The sequence below is a fragment of the Python bivittatus genome, unplaced genomic scaffold (assembly GCF_059951505.1).
Source record: "Python bivittatus isolate LINGU-HERP-01145 unplaced genomic scaffold, Pbiv_v1 ctg000080_np1212, whole genome shotgun sequence".
NCBI lineage: Eukaryota > Metazoa > Chordata > Lepidosauria > Squamata > Pythonidae > Python > Python bivittatus.
The window spans coordinates 30101051-30125439 of NW_028277035.1; the positions used below are offsets into that span (position 1 = coordinate 30101051).

The window sequence follows — 24389 nt, forward strand, 5'->3', positions numbered from 1 at the left end:
GCAGAGTCTGACTATTCGGTATTGTTATCAGTCAAACTTTCTGCACTGATTCACAGGTGTGAGAAGTGAATTGGGGGTGAGAGGAGGCAGGAGATTAGGAGGCCTTGAGGTGAAAGGCAAATAGGGATGAAGCCTGAGATGTTCAGGCATTAGCAAGAGGCACCTGGAGGGTGAAGCACTTGCACTGTAATTATATAGAAAGGGTATGTAAAATCTGTATGTGAGGAGGATAGTTGAGGGGAAGAGAGACTTCCACTTTGGTGGTGATCTCAACTTCCAACTCAATTGCCCCATTCGGTGCTCTCATCTCTCCTATTTAACATCTACCTGAGACCATTGGGTGAGATCATCCATTGTCATGGGATGAGGTACCATCAGTATGCTGATGATACTCAGTTGTACATCTCCACCCCTGGTGACTTAAGTGATGCTGTGGATGCCTTATCCTGGTGCCTGGAGGCTGTGAGGGTCTGGATGGGAACAACAGGCTTCAATTGAACCATGGCAAGACTGAGTGGCTTTGGGTTTGGGGTCCTGCCTGTTCTGGGACTATATCATCTTTGGTGCTGGATGGGGTGGCACTGCCCTGGAGAGACCTGGTGTGCAATCTGGGGATCTTCCTAGACTCATGACTCCTGCTTGAAGAGCAGGTGGCAATCATGGCTAGGAGGGCCTTTGCACAGCTTCATGTTATGTGCCCTTTCCTGGATCGGGTGGCTCTGCTCACAGTCACTCATGCCCTAGTCACCTCCAGATTGGACTACTGTAATGCGCTTTACATGGGGCTGCCCTTGAAAAGTGTCCAGAAGCGTCAACTGGTACATAATGTGGCAGTGCAGGCAATTATGCATGCTTCTAGAGGAGCACATATTACACCTCTGCTTCGCAAGTTGCATTGGCTGCCAGTTTGCTTCCGGGTCCAATTTGATCTTTAAAGCCTTTCATGGCATGGGGCCAGGTTATCTGAGGGATCGCCTCTCTCCAGTTATATCAGCCCATCCCATTAGGTCTGGCAGGGAAGATATGCTACGTGTTCCATTGGCCAGGGACTTGCATTTGGTAGGTCCCAGGAGGCGGGCTTCCTCTGTCGTGGCTCCCTCCTTTTGGAATATTCTCTCCCCTGAAGTTAGTCTCGCCCCTTCCCTGCTGTCATTTAGGATGTCCCTCAAGAGCTGGTTGTGCCATCAGGCCTGGGGGTCTTTGGGAACCCGAAACATTCTTAGATGGCTCCACTATGATTGATATTCTGCTCTCTCCATGGGATTTGCATATTTTAAAACTTAAAATTTTTAAAATTTTGGATAATGTTTGCATTTTAATAATCACTTTTTATTTTGGTAATGATTGCTTTTAACCATTTTAAAATAATAAAAACAATTTTATTCAATTGTTGTACACCACCCAGAGTTGCTTTGTGTGAGATGGGCGGCTATATAAATGTGATAAATCAATCAATCAATCAATCAATCAATCAATCAATCAATCAGGCAGCAGGTCTGGCATGCATTATCAAAACCTGGTTGGGTGATGATGAAAATATTGCCTTGCTGTATGTAAATCCTTCCAGCTGGATTTTGAGTTTGTCAGCAATCTCAATGCCTAGGCTGGGGAAATGGCTTTGATCATAAGGAATACCTTACTTGTGGCCAGGGACTCTGATCCTCAGTTATTGGGATGTGACTCCATATATTTAATGTATATGAGCCATCCAGAATCACCCTCTAGGGGAGATGGGCAGCATACAAATTAAATAAATAAATAAGTAATAAATAAATATGTATGTATGTATGTATATGTATGTATGTATGTATGTATGTGTATGTATATATATAGAAAAAAATATATATATTTTGGATACAGAGATAAGATTGGGATTCTGTTAGTGTACTAACCACTCTGGTGCTCAGCAGGAATTCCCCAGGCTAGAACCCCCACATTTTGGTATTGGGAGACTTCAATCTGCATTCCTGGGGCTGATTCCAGAAAACCCCAAGTGTTTGTGGCCTCCATGGCCTTCTCTCAGATAACCTCAAGCCTGACACATGTAGGCAATCATATATCTGATCTTGTTTTTGTCTTACAGCAGATGTTATGTAGAGATTCTGTCACCCAGTTACTATGGTCAGATCATGCTTTGATCCAGTCAGTTGCTGCTTCTCCATAATGGTGCCAGTGCATTGGAATAGCCTCCTGAGGGAGATCAGGCTAGCCCCAACCTTGTTGGTTTCCAGAAAATGTGAAAAATAAAACTACGGCATGTCAGAAAACATTCCCTTAAAATTCATACACTGCACCATATTTCACTATTTCATTTCTTTTCTTTTTTCTTGTTCTATTTTAACTGGGTATGTTGTACATTTGTTGTGGTGCTTTTATGTCTGTTAATTTGCTACTTCAATCCTTCCATGTATTTTTTTTTCTATATTATATATCACATAAGCCAAAAAGAGTCATTAGATTGGGATAGTTTGGTATCACTTTGACATAGTCTTTTGACTATTTAATAAAAAGTTACTATTAATGCTGCTACTACCACATAAAATTATGGAGCTGCATATAATAACTCCTCCTCTCACAAATATAACTCCAACATCAGAACATCTAAAACAACCCGAAAACCAAAAATGACAGCTTGGTAATTTGGACAAGAGAGGAGTAAACATTATGCATCTATATTCATATAGGTGAAAGCCTGTTTCGTATAGTGGTAAAGGCATCAGGCTAGAAACCAGGAGACTATTCTAATAGTTCTATTCCTGCTTTAAGGTTAGATCTATTTTCAGAATTGAAGCCAGCGGGGGGTGACTTTGGGCCAGTCGCTTTTTCTCAGCCCTTGGAAATAGGCAATGGCAAACCACTTTCAAAAACATTGCCCCAAAACCTGCAGAGATTTATCCAGGTAGTCACCAGGAGTCAACAATGACTCAAAGGCACCCCCCCACACACAAATATCATATAGACAATAATATCTGATACGTATAAGTAGAGTTTATGAAATTAGGATCTTCCTGGAAGAAGAATCAGTACTGCTGGTGGAACCAATTAAGACTCCTCACAAAAGCAGGGCTGAATAGGCAATTAGCATTCCAGGATCCTTCCAGGAAGATCCTAATTTCATAAACTCTACTTAAGACCTTTATTCTTGAACTTCTTTTGAAAAGAAGCCCATCTCCCATTCTTACTAGCAATTTCCCAGAAATTAGGGAAGGACTTCAGTGTGGAATGTTTACTTGCTGTTTAAATTGACAGCTGTTTTTCAATTGTAAAGTATTTTTTATTGTTGTCGTAGGTGGAGTTTCTTCTGCCAGTGCTTAGCATTTTATACTTTTCCTTTTAGAACAATAAATGTTATATTTTAATAAATATGTATTGTGAGTCATCTCAAAGTTGATGGTGGGCAGGTGGGATATAATTATTTGAAATTAATAAGCTAGCATTTTAACTCAGTCTTTGCCATTGCAAAATCCTCTCTCAAAAATACTTTGCAATTAAAGGCATTTTTAAATAGACTCATAGATATGCAAAAAAAAAAGGTGTGAGTGTGCGTGTAAGAAATGAAATTAATAGATTTTCAGAATTAGACATTTGACAACTATAATTTTATACACAATTATAACTTGCACAATTATTACTCTTGCAAATGCATATTCATGACAAACTGCTTAAGGGTGGGAAGCACCATATTATTTCATTCTCCAGATTAAAATTCAATTACTTTAACCTGCCCTACATTGTTGTAAATTATTTTGGCCCTGAGTACACTTATTCTGATATATTCTCACTGATTAATGGTTATTTGGCTCCAACAGGAAAATGAATTGATGCCCAAACTGCTGACCATTATGGATCCACAGAATATGTCTGAAAGTTAAAAAGAAAATGCAAAAATAACCTTACTTTTGGACATTTTTCATAATTTGAATAAATTGGTTATATTTAGCAAGTTCAGGCTATAATAAGCAGCTGGACATTTTTAATGAATTATATTCATTCATACGTTCACTGATACATGTTATTATAAGGTGGTAAATCTCAATGAGTTTTGCATTGATTATACATTTATGTGGAAGTAGGTTCAGTAGAATTAATTGAAGTTACTTTTATCACTAGAGTACAACTTGGATTTCTACTACTCCCGTGAATCCTCAGTGCAACACACAAAGAAATGTTCAGTTGATCAAGGAGCTCCTTGGGGGATATTGGGCCAATTACTTAATTTATTTTAACCAACCTATTTTACAAGGTGGTTGTTGTGAGAATAAAATGAGATTAGCTCCCTCCCCAAAATGTCTTATTAAATGCATATAGAGAAATATAGACATAACAGCACACAGCTATGGCATGGCAACTGAACAATGGGAAATTAGTATGCTAAAAATTACAGAATTACATTATTGATGAGATCAATTGTACACTATTTTATATTAAAGGAAAAGTATACACAAGCTACCAGCATAGTAAAAGTAAGCAAGATTAACTATTATTATGCATAAGGATTTAGTCTTATTTTTCCCTGAAATGAATCTTTTTTTCCTCAGATATCTAGTGGCTTATCATTTGACTTGATATTTTCACAGTTTTTTCCTGTTCTCTCTCAATAATTTTTCACACTTTCAATATTTTAACAGGAGGGAGGGAGGGAGGGAGGAAGGAAGATGATATGAGCCTGTTTTAGAATGGCATATCATCACCGCTTGCTAGCATGTATGACAAGCGAGATCACAAGCACCACAAGTCTACAGATCAACATGGCTAGACCTAAGTGAAAACATTATATTGTACCTAATATGCTGCACCCTCAAGATGCTATCTAGTGGAACGGTTTCGGGTGGTGAAGGGTCTTCAAGGCAATCACTTAGTAGTGACTCCTTGAACCTTCTATTACCTGTTGTATGAATTTGCTAAGCACTTTGAGGAGAAAGTTGCTTGTAACTTGGTGGCATCATTTCTGTAGAGAAGTCCAGAATATTGTCCAGTTTATGTTTGCAGGGATTATTTTCAGTTTCTGGAACCTATGAATGTGAGCAGGATGTTCTATCTGTTGGCTTCATTGTTCTCAGCTCCTTGCTGAACCAAAGTGCTACTTGAGCTCTGCTGGGGGAAGAAGACACTTAGGAATGATAGTGTCAAGCACTGAGGCCATCTCTTTATTCCAAAACTTGCCCAGGCCTTCAAAAGTATTGCTGATTAGCATAAGGCAGGACGTTCCACAAGTGACCACAAGAAAATATCTGGGTCAGGACATAAAATCCTGAACCATTCCTGAGTGGGAACCTCAGCACAGATATTGAAATCCCCCAGAACAAGAAAAGGGCAATTCATTGCCACATCAGAGATCACCATGCTAGCTCATATTGTAACACTTTTGTGCAATGAGGACAATACACTAAGAGTATCCCTACTCTGTCCCAGCCAGGCACAGCAGCTAACACGTATAGACTACTGATGGAACTTCTGATCAGTAGGTTGCAGTTGGTCTATGGTCACAACCCACCTTCCATCCCTAGCCTGCTGCATTACAAAGTAAGCCAATGAATATAGCTTGGAGATATAAACTTCGCCTTCAGCTAAATTCTGTAATACATGACAAGCAGTATGTAGTTTTAGCCAGAATTAAATCCTGGATAATAAATGTTTTGCTAGCAATGGATCTAGCATTAAAAAGCAGGACATTTAAGTTGGAGGACCCATTTTTGCTGTCCCCTTTACAGATTACAGCCTGAAGGAAAAGAAAGCGAGACCCCAATCGGCACTGTATCTGACCTACCAATTAGTATATCAGTATTTGTTCTCAGGCCATGCTCCATTACCCATTCTCCTCTTCTCTCTGATCCATTGCATAACACCAGACTAGAATTCAATAAAAACTGCAACATGAGACAGCCCCTCCCCTGTTAGAGCCCTATCTCTCCTTGCAATACTTCCACACAGAAACAAAGAGAGTGGCTCAACCTGACTATCCCAATGGACTTCTCCCCTTTTGCATCCAAGGACCTGATGATGTAATTTATAGAGAGTAGCTCCACCTAGTCAAGTCTTTGGCAATCCTGAGTCAAGGAAAATTGATAGAGGTAATTGATGTATTTGCAGGTCTTCTCCCAATGGAGAACTAAGTCTTTCTTTTAATGTGCTTTTGACGGCAGCCAGAAAGGAAGTAGTTGCAGAAGCAGCAGTGGATGAAGAAGGTGGTGCTGCTATGGCTGTCAGCGAAAAGCAGATGGAGGAGTGGCAAGTGCTGGCAACCAGAGAAGTCTTTCTAAAGACCTTTGCTAAGGGCACCCACAAAATATAAGTGTTTTGCCTGCAGGCCTAATTCTTCTGCATGTTACTCTGCAGTGTAAAATTTTGCATAGCATATTGAAAACTTCTAAAAGTTCCTCTCTGGAGACATTGTGGTTAATGTATTGATCTGTGAAGACATCACCAAGTCCAAAGAACTTGGGTTGCACCACCCTTTAACCCAAAGATCCTTGCTCCCATTCTTTCAATCCTCAAGTCCCCAAGCTAAATGCCAGAAGAGGGTTAGAGAAACGCTATCAATTAATTAAAAATGGACACTAGTTGATTACAGGTATTAGGCAAAGAAAATGGGCATTCCCCCCCCCCCAATATTAAGCCTTTATAACTCCTAGTTTTTTCAATGAGATTGGCCTATGCAACCAACAAAAGGTAATAATAGTTTTGATTACATATGTCTTATGTATCAGTTCATGTAACTCAGTAGCATTTTGTCATTGCTTTTAAGATTCTCTATATTGCAGAATGTATTAATAGTTTCCTGGTAATTATGTTTATTTCTTTTTTTAGATTTATATCCTGCTTTTCCTCTGGAGGCAAAAGGCACTGTATGTACTACTTTCTCTATACAATTATCCCACAGCAATCCTGTGAGGAAAATTGGGCTGAGAAAAACTGACTGTCCCAGTCAGGTTCTCCTCAGTCTTAGCCTCCACCTTAACTACAATGCCATGCTGATTTTCCTAATAATAAGCTACTAAGCACTAAGAAATTTGAAGAAAATATTGTTTGAATGAAGTAGATAAAATAATTAATGTCATACCACAATATTGTTTCAGAGCTCAACTCTCTTTAACAAATGAAATGAAGTCTTTATTGTCATGCCATTTCTAAAAAGATGTATTAATTATTAGTGAAGTTTTGCCATAGCAGGAAAAAAAAAGTTTAGATGAATGTTTATTACAATTCTTTAATTTATAATATGCTTTCTCAAAACAGATCAAAATTGTTATTTTTTTTTAAAAAATAGACAATTTCTAAATACATTTTGTTTCTGAAAAGTTATTTTTATTTAACAAATGTTACTGTTTTAAGAAACACTAATTTATTCCTTTCATAAATAACTTCATAATTTATATAGGAAAGTAGTCACGTATGATAGAGTATTGTTAAGTATAATGTCACCATAAAAACAGTGATGTGAAATCAAACACCTAGGGATTCAATACATTGTTCTACTAACATTTTTATCACTGTTAGAAGACTTTGTTGAGATAAAAAATCAGTTTACTACATATTACTTTTTCAACAGTTTTGTTTTGAAATTTCAATTTTGATCCACAGAAAAAAGATTATTCCAAGAAATATAATTGGATCAAACAAGATATCTCACAATTTAAAGCTCAGAAAAGCTCACTGGACACACGTAGCCCAAATTCAACTATCTACAACATCTGCATGTTTAATAATACTTCACAGAGTAATAATCAATTACATAAAAAGAGGTAAGACTTCATCTGAATTCACTGTGTGAATCATCTCAAATGCATGGAGTATATTGTTCTATTTGCCCCTGAGAAAAGCAATGATATTTTAAATCACATGCTTTTAAAAAATCATTTGCAATATATGCTTCATTTCTAATGGTTTAAATAATAATATATATCCTTTCCAGGGCTGGGCAAATCTTTGAGTGTTTTGCTTCAAAGCACCCTTTTGAAGCTGCTTCACAAATGAATGCAGTTTAAAAGGAAGAAGTGGTAACATTTGGTCTGCTTCACAACTTTCTCTAGTACTTTTGCAAATAATAGAGGAGGCTAAGACAAGATTTGTAAACACACACACAGTAGTTAAGCTGCAAATATATGCAGAGTGCTTTATTGAGACAAATTATATCAGCTCTTTGGCTTGTTGTTGTTCAGTCGTTAAGTCGTGTCTGACTCTTCGTGACCCCATGAACCATATTGCGCCAGGCCTTCCTGTCCTTCACTGCCTCCCTGAGTTTGCTCAGTTTCATGCTCATTGCTTCAGTGATGCTATCTAACCATCTCATCCTCTGCCGTCCTCTTCTCCTTTTGCCTTCAATCTTTGGCAATTGAAGACCCAAAAGCTTCAGGGTCTTTTCCAAAGACTCCTCTCTTCGCATTAGGTGACCAAAGTATCTGAGCTTGAGCTTCAATATCAGTCCTTCCAATGAGCAATCAGGGTTGATTTCCTTTAAGATTGACTGGTTTGACCTCCTAGCAGTCCAGGGGACTCTTAAGAATCTTCTCCAGCACCACAGTTCAAAGGCATCAATTCTTCGCTCTTTGGCTACATGAAGAGAAATGTGTTGCCTCTGCCCTGTGAAACTCTTTGTTGAGATTAGTCTAACCCACCTTCCACAGGCCTAATCCTTTCCTTAAATAGCTTGGAAGAAAAGACTCATAAAGCATAATCATCATCATAAAGAACCTGAGGAAAGGAATTCCTTTGGGTGAGATCCTTTCATATTAGCATCAGTTGTTCTCACAGATACAAGTAGGATGAAGGGCTTGTTCCTAGTTAAATTCAAATTTTGACAACAACCTAATAGAAAAACAACATGATCCAGCACTTCATAGTTGGCTAAGGAAAAGGCTAATACAAGGATCTGTTATTCTGTGCTGAGGAATCACAATGGCTGGAATTAATGTTAGTTGGGAATTAATATAGTCATTACAGCTTCCAAGTATTTCTTGAAGCCAGTTAAAAAGTTTTCTATTTTGTTTTTGGAATTATTTTTATGATTCCTTGCAGATTTCTTCTAGCTAAGAAACATTATTGGGTTTCTCTCCATGAACTGCATGTTGGAGATCTCCCCACAGATTTTCAAAAATATAAGATCTGAGCACTGGGAGGCCCTTTCCAAAACCTTTATCTTCCTTTCCTGTACATTCTTCATGGTTAAGCTGGAGGTATATTTTGGACTTTCATCTTGTTGAAATAGTTAATTGTTTTTTCAGCATCAGTTTCTTCACTGATTATGGAACATTAGCTTTTATAATTAGTTGGATCCATTCTTCTGGCACCCATACAATATTTCTTATGACACTGGCTGACATACAATCCCAAAGCTTAACAGAGCCATCCCTGTTTCAGTAGTGTTTTCTTTAAATGCTTCACCTTCTACAATTCACCTTCTACAAATGTATTTTGTGCGTTATGACTGAACAGTTCAATTTTGTTTCATCAGTCCAAAGCACTTTGTTCCAAAACTTTTCAGGATTATCAAGATATTGTTTTTATCAAGATGTGTGTGGGTTTTTTGTTGGTTGGGTTTTTGACATACGTTAGACACTAGCACATAATGACACTGAACAAAAGCATTTCTTGTGATGACTCTCCCATAGCAACCATTATGGTATAAGCAACATTGTACCATGAACTACTAGTACCCCAGTGTCCGCTAAAGGTCTCAGCACATAATTTATAGAGATTATTTTGCAGGTCTGACCTTTCAGGCAGTTCTAGCATAGGTTTTTCTTGGTTTTCCAGATCTTGCCTTGACTTCAACAGTTTCATGTAACTTTCTTAACAATTTTTCACACAGCTGAAATTGCCAGCTGGATACATTTAGAGATTATATATAGACTTCCCCTGCTTTGAAAGAGTGAATTCTTTTCATTTTCAAATGCTCAGACAGCTGCTTAGAGAAAACCATGATTGTTGAAAAAAGAACATTTACAACATAAGCAGTTAAACAGATCAGAGGATTTGTTCACCTGTGGAATTGTCTACACTTGCTTAATTGTAGGTCTAATGAGTCAATGGGGCCTTATTAATAAATTTGCAGCAAGGAAAAAAATAGCAGGAAAGGTCAACTGGAAAGGTTTCCAAATTTCTCCAACTGCCACATTCACTGTTTTCTTATTTCAGCTCTCTAAACAACTGCACATTAATAGTAAGTATGCATCCAAACTTGCAGGAATATATCATGCTTAATATTGTATGCTTAGGGATCCACTGAAACATTCTATGTGACCAGGAGTACCTAAATTTTTGCATGCAACTATATAGGAAACCAAGAAGATTCACAGTTTTTAAACTACTCTTCCCTATCTCTGACACTGTCAAAACTCTGAATGTTCTAGCCCAATATGCAGAAGACAGACTGCAGCAAGGTACAACTTAACATTCAATATTCATCCCCAAAGCACTGTGACTAAAGACCCCCTGAGACTATAAAGCAGTCTAGTTAATTCTTCTTCCTCTTCTCTATCCTTGTATACGAAAAAGTGAAAGCAACACAGCATTATTTCTCAGAGAGACTTGCTACCGTCTGGATTCTTCCAAACCAACTAACTGTTCATGAACTATGGAAATGTCAATATTTCAGAGGGAACTGTTTTTCACTAAAAAAAATTAAACATGGATTGGCTCCAAACTGCCCCAATTTGAATCAGAATTTAGCTAAATCTAATTCATAACCCTATTAAACAAGGAAAAACTTGTCTGTGTCCTGCTTCTCTTACAAATACATACCTAGACTAAGTATATAAGAATGTAATCAATTTTCTCTGAACATCATCACTGGACAAAAGAAAGAAATCTAGAGTTCTAAGATTATGGGAAAACTAATATTTTCATGGTTATCTTCAAAGAAAATATAAATATGCTTTTATACTCTATGTAGAATAAATTCCTAAGAGCTGATTACTCTTACAGACACAGCTTTTCTTCTGCTTTTCTTCAGTACTTTATAGATAAATAACAAAACATTTTGCTGGATATTAATATATTATTACTATACAATATATGCAAGTAAGATACTAACTACTAATTCTAATACTTTCTAATAGTTTGGAAGGTAGTCTTTTCAGCCTTTATGTTTTACAGAATCACACACCATATGAGCTACAACATAGAAAAATGGCAGAAATTTTCTAAAAAGAAAGAAGCCTTACCTTTGAAGAAACAGTCTTTGCTGTGAATAATGTAAATTTTCTTCCTTTGCAAGCATGAAGCTCGATGTAGTTCACAATGATTTTCATAGAATTTGCCATCTGATCCACATACTGGCATGTAACTGGGCTTGCAATCATCTATGCATCTACATTCAGGTTTATTAGTCTCCTTGTTCACAATACATTTACTTCCCCGTCCACAAGACTTTTTTTCACATGATGCATGGACCCCATCTTGCTCATAAAGCACTGGAAAAGCAGGAAAAAGTCCCAGCATTAATAATCAAGCAGAGTCACTGGAGGGAACTTTTCTTTTGGGGCGACTAAACATTACAGTATATCCAACAGGCATCAATGAGCTTATGTCAAGGAAGATAGTATATTGATTATAGACATTTTTCACAGTTGACATCCATGGAAGTGTGCAAGACTGCATCTGTTGGTTTCATCCTTAATATCAGCTTGCTGACCTCCAGATCCTGAATTTTATATATTCAACAGGAGAACTAAACAGTGAAACTACATAGGAGGTTTTTTAAAAAGATTCTACATCATCAGACATAAGTTAATAATACAGTATTTTTCAAACCTCATATGCAACATGCCATGTTATTTAATCTGATAGATCATGTTACTGTTATTGATAAAGGCAGGCCATCAGACTGGCTTTTCTGTCATCCCTCTTCCAATAGTTGCTAATGTTTTTTCAGCATCATCAATAATAATTTACAAAACACAAAACCATGAGCCTATGGGTATTTAAAGTTACAATGCCAGCATATATAGTAAAGATTAAATTTCATTCATTCAATTTAGAAGTGGGACTGTCTTTCAAAGATGAATCCATAAGCCCATATTGCAAGTCTTTTTAAGGAACAAACGATAACAGCAATTATTGCAGAAAATGTTAAGCAAATGGCTAAATTATGCTATCTGCAGCAATACTTGCTATAATCAAGCCCCGCTAAAGCACTCAAATGTCTATCATGGAGGGGACATGGAAGATCTGCCTGACATCCCCACAACTCCATTTCAGAAGTTGAACTTCCTATGTTGAACTAAACGATCTGAAAGCAGGGTGAAACTGTTTAGCCAAATTTGGTTGAAATTCATTTTCACACCTTCCAGATCAATATAGGAAAGGCAGACTGGTAAAGAGGGTATTCAGTTTCTAAGATTAGAACTTTGAATGCCATAAGATGTTTAATGAGAGCATTTATGTATTTTTATACCATATTATGAGGAGTGGATGTCCAGCGTTCCTGAATAATAGTCCAGAAAATGGAATAAATTGGGATGAAACACTCCCCAAATCAATATTTAAAATGAGGAACTGACAGGTCTGTTGGGTTGTTCTTGAACAGCTTTATTTTTAAATATATAACTGAGTGGACTGACATTGAAATACTAGTAATACAGAACTGTAGTTTCCAATCATGAGTAATGTGGTATCACAGACAATTCTCCCTTACAGTTATTAGCAGAAATTGATATGGAAAAGGATTATCCCAAATAAAGTTTTTGGAAGAAAATGTAATAGCATACTCCATTATCTAAAAATCTGAAAATTAGAAGATTATTGTGTACTGCTCATTGCAATAAGCCTAAGTTAGAGCATTACAAAAGACGTAAAAAACAGAATCAAAACATAATGGTTGATTTTCACTATATTGTTTGCTTTAATTCTGTTGCAGTTCCTCACTGCCGTTGTTTCACAAAGCTTCAGTGCAGAAGACAGAGATTCTAACCTACCTGAAGCCCATATTGATTTGAAATATCAAATGACATAAATCAATCGCTACACGTTTAAAAATTATATATATACATACATACATACATACATACACACACACACACACATACACACGTATGTATATATGTGTGTGCGCATATGTATGTGTGTGTGTATATATTTATTTCTGACAACTGTAGTTAAACCTTTATTTTCACCACTGTGGACTCAAAGGAAAGGAATCTGGTATTGGAGGCTTAACTGCTTCACTCAATAACTCATTAAGATTCCACAAGCCTTGGAGAAGCTGAGGAATATTGACATTTTTCCTGAATCATAATAAACTAGAAGGTCAAAGTGTCCAAGTGGTATGAAAATTACAGTCCCTAAGTGGCATATCTGAATATCCTTTATTCGCTTTACTAATTGTTCAATGTGCCCCTGAAACAATATTCATGGAAATGCTAATAGTAACCTATATACAATCTGACTTGCCAAGGTCATTTCCAATTACAGTGTATACAATACTTAAACACATTGTTCAGTGCTGAATACGGAAGCCCTTCAGAAGAAAACGAGCACAGCATTAATCATCAAATTCATTATTACATTAAAAAAAAAATTAAACATTACTTCAGAAGATTTTTTATAAAGAATCACCACATGCATTACATGGTTCCTGCACTAATAATAGACTTTGGGAAGCTCAAAATTCTCTTCCTGGGTTGGGGGTGGGCTGGGGGCTGGGGGCTGCTTGCCATAACTCTCCCTAAGCCCCAAATTCAATGAGCCAAAAAAAAGATGTGTGCAGGGGGAATTCTATGATCCATCAAAACATTTTGTGTCATTGCTTAAGGAATTAATCTTTAAAAGAGGCAACACATTAAGAAGTTAACTTTTAGGGTGTAACTTAAAAGAAGCTACAGCTTAATAGCAAAGGTCTACAAATACAACGTATTTGGAAAAAAATGTAGCACTGCTGATCTCAATGCCATATCAATATGCATCTCATGCTGAAAATTAATGATAGAACAAAAGGCAAAAATCAGATGCCAGTCCATATTGCAAAAGATTTTAACAGTAATATAATCCTCCCATACACAAATGTTTTGGTAGGAACTCACGCAAATTGGAGAAGCTGAGGAATATTGACATTTTTCCTGAATCATAATAAACTAGAAGGTCCCAGCCTTTCCATTTTTCAGAGAGGCCTTGCCTGCTCAGAGACCTTGAAAATGCAGGTGAAAACATCCACATCTGAACATTTTGCATAACCTAACTACATTTTTCCCATGTCAAAAAAATGTCAAGCTCAGCTATGACATTCAAAAACAGCAGCTGCAGGTGATGAGAGATAAAGAAAGACAGGCAGCTGCAGCTGATGAAAGACTTCCAAATCTCTTCTAATGCCCAGAACTGAGTGTTTGTTATGGGGCTGTCCAGAAATAACTTTATTTTTTTAGTGTGGGGAAATCTCCACAGTAATCTCATGCTTATCATTTAAAAAAAAATAATGAAGGAAGAAATAATAATATTCGGATGGTATTCTTCATATTTCTTTACCCAGGGACTAGAATTATCCCACTCAATTACTAGTTAGATGAACTAGACTATAGGCCAATAGTGTTGGGCATGAAGTAACTCCAATATAGCATGAGTCTGTTCATCATGTAGTCACAGTTATTTGATGCAGGATAAATATCCTCAATGTGATTAAAGGCGTCAAACTATTGACCTGAACTGAGTATTTCAGATTAATAAAATAGGTTACTCAGAAGATATCTAGAAGCATTATTGCTATTTTTTTTTCACAACCATGTAAGAGTCAAGTATGAGCAACCTACGGTCTTGGAGCAACAAGGAGACCTCTCTAAAATGTGTTGCCAGATTGTAATTTTTAACATGATAGAATGTGATGCTTCTAAAGGCCCTGCGAGTAATCATATTCACTGCACTGAATTATTTTTTATTCATTTAAAACATTTGTATAGCCGCCCATCTTAAAACCAACTCTGAGCAGCTTACAACCAACAAAACAATATATACAATCATAAAACCAGGAATGCTAAAACTAAAAAACAGAAAAACCTGGTGCCACAACCGTACTTCCCTGATGCAACCCACATCTCACCAACTGCACTTTTATTCTTTCTGGCTGGTCAGAAGGTCTCTCTTAAGCTGCAAATTAATTATGTCTGAAAGTGTTTAAAAAAATGAAGCTTTTGCGAATCAGTTGTCCATGAAAGCTGCATAACAGTTTTGAGTGCAATGGTAATCCCTCAGCTCCCAAGCTGCTCAACCCATGACCACTGCCAGAAACTCAATTTCTGTGGGATCCTCATGAGGAGCAGCTATCCAGAGCACAAGTGGTCAATCTCTCAATCTCTCCTTCTCCAGAGAGAATTTCATCAGCCAGAACTCACCACCTGGCCGCCGATCTTTGCCATGGTGCTGTTCCCACTTGCAGAGATGTTCGCAGGGACATCTAACCCCGCATAGGTCCTCACCTGGAAGCCCAAGGAAAAGCCAGGTCTTGAGTGCTCTTCAGCAGGATAAAAAGGTAGGACCCCAGGGGGCCAAAAACCCAAAGCCTGTCCATCTTGCCAGAATTGATACACAGTTGGTTCCCCCTCCCATCAGACCCTCACAGCTTCCAGGCACTTGGTCAGCACCACGGTAGCATTACCTACCTGACCAGGATTGGAGATGTATAACTGGATATCATCAACATAATAGCCAGCAAATGACCTCACCCAGCAGTTTCATGTAAATGCTAAAGAGGAGAGGAGAGAGAGACCCGAGCCCTGAGGCACCCCACATTGCAGGATTAGGGCTTGACCTCTCTCCCCCCTACCAAAATTGACTGAAACTGGCCATGGAGAAAGGAGGAGAACTACCACAAAACAGTTCCTCCCACTCCCAGTCCTCAAAGCCAGCTCAGAAACATACCATGGTTATGGTATCAAAGCCTTTGAGAGATCCAGGAGGGCCAGCACTGCTCCCATCCTGACCCTTCCAAAGGTCATTGGCAAATACAACCAATGCTGTCTCAGTACTGTACCCCAGCCTGAACCTATACTGAAAAGGGTCCAAATAATCTGCATAATCCAAAGCCCTCTGTAGCTGAACACCAACCACCCTCTCAACAGCCTTCCCTAAAAAGGGAAGATTAGAGACTGCACAAATGTTGTCTAAACTGTTGGATCCAAGGATGGCCTCTTGAGAAGGGGTGCACCACCACCTCCTTCAAGGCAGGCAGTACCACCTTCTCCCACAAAGAGGCATTAACCACTGCTTGGACACAACCACCTCCCAGGAGGCCTTAACTAACCAGGAGGGGCATGGGTTCAGAACAGAGGTGGCTAAACTCACAGCCACAAGGACTCTGCCCACTTCCTCAGGACCAACTGATTCGAACTCTCCAAGATAACAGGGCTCAGACTCTCAGTCATTTCCAAAGGATCTGCCAGCTGGAGTCCAACTTGGTCTAGCAGATGCTGGGAATATTCCTCACAGAGACCTTGCAAGAGCTCCCTCAGCTCTTCCTTACACAGGAGGTACCTGGTCACCTGAAACAGGGCTGCTAGGTGGCTATCTGCAGACATAATAAGGGCAAAGTAAGTGCCCTTACAAGGCAAGTCCTAATGAAACTCTTATCTGTGCTTGGATGGCTTCACTTTTTGTCTTCCTCCAGCAGTGCTCTAGGCTCTCTTGTGTAGCTTTATTCTCTTGGAGCTCTTGCATAAACCATGGTGCTCTACAAGATCCATGTACACAGAGAGTCTGCACAGGCACATTTTGGTCCAGTGCCTCTATCACATACTCATTCCAAGTTGTGATGAGGGCATCTGCTGAACTACGTGCCTGTGAGGGAATTAAGACGGGGTTCCCGTCTTCCTGTCTGTGCTTGGGAAAAACAGCTGCAGCCAGGCAGAAATGCTTTCCACCCCACTTCTCTCATTCATTCATTCATTCATTCATTCATTCATTCATTCATTCATTCATTCATTCATTCACAACTTAACTCCCAAGCATCCACACCTGCTTGTAATAATTGAGCCATACCCTGGCATTTTCAAGGACATGCCAATGTCCAGAGGCAGCCTCTGGCAAGCCATCCAGGCCCTTGGTTTACAAAAGCAAATACTAAGACAGAGTGGGAAGATGGGTATGTAGAAGAAAGGGAGATAAGAAAATGGCAAGCTGACAGGGAGGCAGAGGCAATGTCTGGAGATTGGCAGCTATTACAGGCAGGCAAGAGAACTATCAGTCATCTGCCAGAACCACAAGCTATGGTGAGCAGCATATCCTGGTAGGATTCCTGCCTGGAGCTTGGCTGGGAGCTCAGTGGCAATTAGAAAAGGAGTAACCACACTGAGGCAGCACCTCATCCCAACTAGTGTAAGGACTTTTGGAAGAATGGATGCCACTTTACAGACTCTGAGACTTTTGTTTGGACTGTTAAAGGATTGAGTATTAAAAACAAATTTACATGGCAACATCACCTTGCAAAGTCTAGAAGGGTGGAGAGCAGTAGTCTGTTGTTGGGGAGGGTGTATGCTGCAATAGAGCATTGTGTACAGATCTGCTACACTGTGGTGCATCCAGTCCTTGGAAAGCAAAGAACCCTCACAGTGCCAGAGATCTGGGAAAAAGCCCAAGCTCCCTCTGAAACTGCACTGGGTTCATCAGGTGCCTGAGGTGGACTGATCTAATAGGCCCTACCTCCCTGCAGTGAGTGGTGGCTGCAGAGAACTCTAGGGCTGAAAGGGAACGATCTGTCCATAGCAAGGGACTGATGTTAATATCCATCAGATGCAGATCACAATACCACCACCCTGAGAGGAATACCAGATCCAAAGTATGATTCTTGTTGTGTGGAAAATAGGCCGGAGCATCAGATACAGTATGTATGATGTCCTGAGTTGGCCAAAATTAAAGGCGAGATAAAAATCTAATATAAATGATAAAATGAGGATTTGGGGACTTTGAATTGTGTTTTTTCCCCCTCTTTTCCAAGCTGTCTTGGAATTTACTTCTCTTATCTGGTGCCACGCTCAGTAGGGGTTTGGCCAACCACTGCTTGCTTGTCTTAAGTTTATTACAATTCTTCTAACAATTCCTCAACCACTTCTATATTTATATTGAAAAGCAGTGGGAAATGAGATGGCTACTTATAGTTTCCCCAAACAGATCAGCATAAAAGAGAACACAGATTTAGTGTAAATATGTACTACTGATGCCCATTTAGGAGTCAGTAGACTGTAGGAGTTTAAACAAGAAAGTAAATCCCAGAGAGGGAGGGGATGTTGGGACTAACTGACCTAGGTGTCTCTTTGGGCCACCATTCTGGTGTTAGGCATAAGCACCTTCAAGTCACGGGCTCTTCTAGTTTCTTGGGGTTCTTCCACTTGAAACAAGACAGGGACTGAACAGCCATTCAGACACATTCTGAATTCAAACAGAGATATGTGCCTTGTGAAGTAAGACAATGAACCCTCTAATGGGAAAACAACACATAAATAACAAAACTAGCTTTGGTTTGAGCTGTCACTCAGACAATAAGAATTATTTTAGCTGCATCTTCCAACAGGGAGGTCCTGTTACAAAAAGCCTCAGAAGAGGATTTTCAAAAGCATTCTTAATTAATGAAGAGGTGAGTAATAGCTCTCAACTAACTTTTGACCCAAGTCGTCTACTCTATTAGGTAAAGTGTCTCAGAAGCCTTGCTATCCCATGTGATCCCTGATTATAACAGAATGCATCTCTTTAAAGCCACAGTGCTTCCTGAAGTACCCTTGAATACTTAAAAAGAAATGAGTAGGCTTATCAGCCAAAGCACAAACAAGATCTGCCTATCAGTGCACTTCTTAGCTTCTGAGACAATGATAAAATCCAGGATGTAGTTCACTAATTAAACAAGCCTCTCATCAATTTTTCTCTCTTGTTATTAAAACTGAATGAATTTCCCACTCCTGCAAGGATTATAAAAAACAGTAATGGAAAAGGTAATCAAGTGGAACTACTAGCTAACTGCTTGGAGGATTTATGAGCCCACCACAGTGTATGAAAAAGATATAATTTCTTTAATTTATTAGTCATAAGGAAAGTAATTTTCTAAGGTTAAAAATGGATCATCTTACAAAACAAGCCACTTTTTAACACTAATTAAATTTAGGAAGTATGGCCCAAGATAGGAGCTTCTCAATCATATTCTAGGAAGGAGCTTTTGCCTCCCTCATCAAGTACAATTAAATATTTGTTTTCAGCTTAATTCTGGTTAAGTATATCTGGATTTCAGCAACAATTATGTCAGACCATGATTTGCTTAAATTCAGTTGGCATGATCCAGCCCAAAGGAAGCCATAATTTGTTCTAACTGATTTCTATAGGAACATAAAGAGCATGCTTAGTTTCTGATGGTACACGCATTTGCCTAATAGCACAACTTCATATACAAAATACACCTATATTAGCAAAACTCCATCTGCTAAATTTAGAAATGGCAGATAATTTCTGCGCTCCACCGACTACTTTAAAATGAACTGAGCAAATCATTAGAAGGGAGATGCTGCTTTGTGGCACTGTGTCAAAAAGGTGCTTCGTTTGATTATCCAATAGAGATCCAAAGATCTGCACACCTGTACTGAATAACAGCTAGCACTGAAGCATCTTGATAGCTATGATGAAAAGGAATTAGAAAGGCAGCACCGAAGCCAGTTAGAAAAAGCATAATGAGCAAGTGGCTAGTCTGTCACAAAGAATGGTGAGAGGAAGGCGTGCCAATAAAAGCTGGAAGGAGCCCGCACTGTCCTTAGAAATGAAGAGTGGAAAGCTCCTATTGGAAATTGAATTTTCAGTGAGGACAAGTTGATATGTCCTTTCTGAAAAGGCACAGGGGAGGCAACTGGGAACACCAATCTTCCCTAGACCAGTGTGCATTACATTATTAATTTCAGGGAAGCTTCTCAAGCATACATTACATATTAATTACTTGTAAAGAGTAATTACTGATAAAGTAAATTTAAATATCTTTCATGTCTCCATTGTATTGAGCGTGTATAATTTATTTTGTTTATAAGGATAACAAACCAGTGATTCTAACAAGGGAGCTTTTTTCTTCTTTTCCTTTGCAATGCATATTTACAATTGTTCCTCAGGTAAAATGATGCTTCGGAGCACTATAAATTTAGTCATATGCAAATTTAGCTTGGTTGCTTTTCAAGGAGCAAACCGAAGTATGCCTTTTTGTCACTGCCATAGGAAAAGAAAGACATAATTTCTGAGAGGTGCCTCAGGTCTAACAGTAGCAACAAATCATGCTAATATATCACAATTATACAAACAGAAGGAAAAAAATCAGGATGACTCTTCTTTTGCAACACTAACACACCAATTTAGAAGGAGAATATATTGATACCAAATCTAATTCTTGCTTTATATTATGCAAACTTATAAAGTACTATCCAGCATTCCATATTTAATGATATTGTGCTTCCATACAGATCAATAGGCTTTTAGTTTAACAAGTTAGCCTATTCTTTCAGGTGACGAGGAAATCTGGAGGTCATGTGCATTTTTCAGACATATTATCCAAAGAGGATACAGAAGAGGACAGCAACATGTCAAAATTGTAAAGGAAAGTGACAACAGGAATCTCAGAGGGCAACAACAGAGTGTTATCTGCTTCCTTTTAAATTTAAGGACACTCTGGGAATTGAAATAGGGGAACAGAGATTTATAACTAGGGTATATCACATGACAAGCTATATAAGAAACTAAGAAACTTTCAGCTATAAACAGATAGGATTACGCTCACAAATTTGAGGATTACACCCACAAATGTTTAGAGACACATATATGGGTATAGACTGCCTAGATCAGGAATTTCCTTTTTTTTTTTTGGACCAATGGGTACATCTACACTTTTGAAAGACAATTCTCACTGCACTTCTAATGCAGCTGTCATGATAATTGATACTGACACAAACCACGCATTTCACAGAAAGCAAACTGCTGAAACTAAAAGAAAACAACTTCCTCAAGAACCAGAATACAGGACCAAGGTGAAAGTGCTGTTCTCTGCTTGATTCCATAGATTGCTTGCTTGCTTGTTCATTCATAGAACTTACATGGCCACCTATCTCACATGGTGATCCAAACAACAGAATAAAAACAGGAAAGCCCTAATTCTCAGCAGGCAAATGGATGAGGCTCAAAGACAAGTAACTCAGCCAAGAAACTGAATACACGGCAGTGGTAAAGTGTGAGACACATCAATCATATATGGATCCTTGCAGAGCACACAGTATCTTTTTGTAGAGGGCAAACAGGTGAGGCTCAGGAAAATCGATCCCTGCCTCAAAGTTGCAGCATAGGCATAAGTAAAATATCAAAAATATTTCAAGCAAAATCAAGGATTCAGTACACAAACACAGAGAGAGGTGATCACTCTCTACTTTCATCTCATCTGCTGGCATTCTTCCAGGCTTCCAGGGTGCTACCTACCCTTTTCTCTTTTCTTTTTTAAATAATATTTTTATTAGAGTTTTACACAGTTAAAAGCTAATACAGAATTAGAAAAGATATACAAACAAAAAAGAAAAAGAGAACAAAATTTTAAAAAGACATATAAAAAGTGACCCCCCCTCCTTCCAAACAAGTAACTTACAGTAACTTAACACCTTCTCTAATATTACAGAAAAAAACCCTCTTCCCATTTCTCATTGCTAAACAATAACCAAATTGTAGAAAGATTTATCAGTCTTATTCAGCAAAAGCATTAAGAGTACCAGTAGTAATAACCTATGTGCGTCAAGCTTAGACAAATAAATCTATTTTGCATTTTGACTTATAACTTTCTCTAATAAGTAAGACATAAAATATTTATCCACATGATATAAATAATATCATACACACACACACACAAGATCCAATAGATCCCTTTTACATTCTAACCCATAACTTTCTCTAACAAGTAGGAGGTAAAAGATTTATCCCCATATGAAACAAACTTTAACATCCTCCTGTAATCCTTTTTAAAAAAATATTCCAATAATAACAATTCAAAATCAAAATTTATACAATTTAAGCATGGTCAAATAAGTCCACTTTGAATTCCTTTTTCTTTTTTTTAAGAAGCTTAATCTTCAGTCGCTTCTTCAAATAAAGTCCCACGTAGGTTTTCTTATCATTTTCTCCCTATCTCTTTTCAGTAGCAACTTCAGAGATTTAGTACTTCCCTTCTGTGGATCCAAAATAAAATAATTCTCCAAGTCACTCTTCTGATTTATAATCAGGATATCCCCTTTAATTGTTAAAACATTAGCCAGCATAGTTTGTATACCCATTACAACTTCTTTCTCCATGTCACTCTTGTAGTCAAATATTTTTAAGTCCACTTTCAAATCCACAACATCTTTTTCCATATCTTCCATATTTTATAGTCTGGCAATTCTTTATAGTCCATTTTAAAATCCCTAATCAAATCATCCTCAGCTTCTGTTTTATCCAGTAGAATCTTCTTCTATAACCTCTGTTAGATCCAATTTTAAAAATAAGTCCTGAACACATTGTTCCCAAACAGAATTAAATTCTTCTATAGTAAAACAATATTCCTTCATTATGTTAGGAAATATCTTTTCCTTTAATTGCTCTCTGGTTCCCTCTAATTAACCTTCAAAGCCCAGTCTTATCTTTTGTTTATTTTGAGAGCCAAAACTTTCCTGCAATAAGTTTTCTTACAGTCAATTCCAAAATTATCTGTATTTTTATAAAATTTAAATCAGTCCAAACAAAAATGTATTCTTTCAAATCCATCTGGCCCCTTAACTGTCCACGGCCAACATTCTTAACTCCCTTTTGCTGTTTTCCAAAAGGTTTTTTTTTTCTTTTTAATCTTTAAATTTACTTGAATCTTCTTTCTCCCAGGATGGAAGGAAATTCTCCCAATGTACAGCAACTTGCCTTTCGGAAGGTTTTTAATTTCCAAGTAAATCGCTAATAAGTAATTTCTGATGTTAATTAAAAGAGGAAGTGAAACCAAAGCTAGTGTCTCTTTAAAGGCTCCGAACCGCGGCTTGGGCTCGATGTTTCCCACAATTCCCGGAGTGCTCAACCCCTTCCTTCAACTTCACAGGGAGCCTCTGTAAGGAATACTTGTGGGTGATCTGGTCTCTGATCTTTGTCCAGAGATAGTGCCGAAGAGCTGGATTTTTCACTGACTCCTCTTAACCGCCGTAGTCGTTGGCTCCATGAAAACAGAGACATCTTTAATCTGCCATTGCTCCCCCAGAAGCCCAGTCTTTTTCTCTCTCCTGGACACAACTTCAAAACAAAGTGCCACCTGCCATTTTTATTTTCTAAGTATGTCTGGAAGAGGGCCTCCTGAGATACCTCTGAGATGCTCATAAGCAGAAAATGGGAACATACAGTATTCTCTATTATCATGGGGAGAACTGAACTGATATTTGGAGGTATGCTGCCCCCAACCTATGGGTAACAGTGAAGTGTCCAGCCCATAATAGGCCTATCTTCCATGAATTTATTTAATACCCTTTTGAAGCCGTCATAATATCTTGTGGTAATCAATCTGTTCCTACAGGTTAATTATGCACTGTCTGATGTTTGTCTATTAAAAATATCCTTTCAGTCAGCTTTAACTCTGGTCCTAATACTTTGATATAAAGAAAAAGAATCTTGCCCTCTTTCTTCATGTCATGTATGACTTTACAACCTCAGCTATATCCCTTAGTCAAGCCTTTGGACATATGGAAGATGTTTGAGTGCCCTGATCATTATGATTGTTCTCTTCTGTACTTTTCCAGCTCTTATAAATCCTTTTTCAAATATGGTGACCAGAACTGTACACTGTATTCCAGATATAGACAAACCATAATGGCATTACATATTGGGAGCTTAATTTTTAATCCTTTTCCAATTAATCCTTGGCATGAAATTTGCCTTTTTCACAGCTCATGCTCTCTGAATCTACATCTTCAATGAAATTTCAACTATGATCCTAAGATTTTTTTTTCCAGGAAGAATGGAAGCCCACCTACATATAATACTTTGCATTTCTAATTTGCATAGTAAATATTACTTGTTTGAAAAGTAGCAGTGGCAAATAAAGGATAAAACCATAACTTTAATCCTTTTGGGTAGAATGTGATCTTTCTGCACTTACTTAGTTACTGAGTAGCCAAGGAGTATCTGTGCAAGTTCTGCTTTTATTACATAATAATCTCACCAGCATTCTATGGCCTCACAGCTTTCTGTGCATTTAAATCCATGGGAACTCCTCCTACTTGGACTTTTCATACTGAGACATGAAAGTAGTCAGGGAGGCTTCAAGGTGAAGAAAAGATGTGTATCAGAATACACTAGTAGTACTATATGCTACTTCCAGCAAGAAACCTAAATGTTTTGGAGAATGGGGGGGGGGGGGTTGTGAGTGAGCATTCCTGAGAAGAAGATTCTAATCTAACCAAGGATTA

General features: G+C 38.1%; 1 protein-coding gene across 3 annotated transcripts in view; it reads right to left on the reverse strand.

The window, feature by feature from the left end:
- Nucleotides 1-24389, reverse strand: part of FSTL4 (follistatin like 4) — a 419610-nt gene that overhangs the window by 270781 nt on the left and 124440 nt on the right. For all 3 annotated transcript variants that reach the window (XM_088134769.1, XM_088134770.1, XM_088134768.1), the window contains one exon: nucleotides 11163-11411. In XM_088134769.1, the coding sequence (XP_087990895.1) occupies nucleotides 11163-11411 (249 nt within the window). The remainder of the gene's footprint in view (nucleotides 1-11162; nucleotides 11412-24389) is intronic.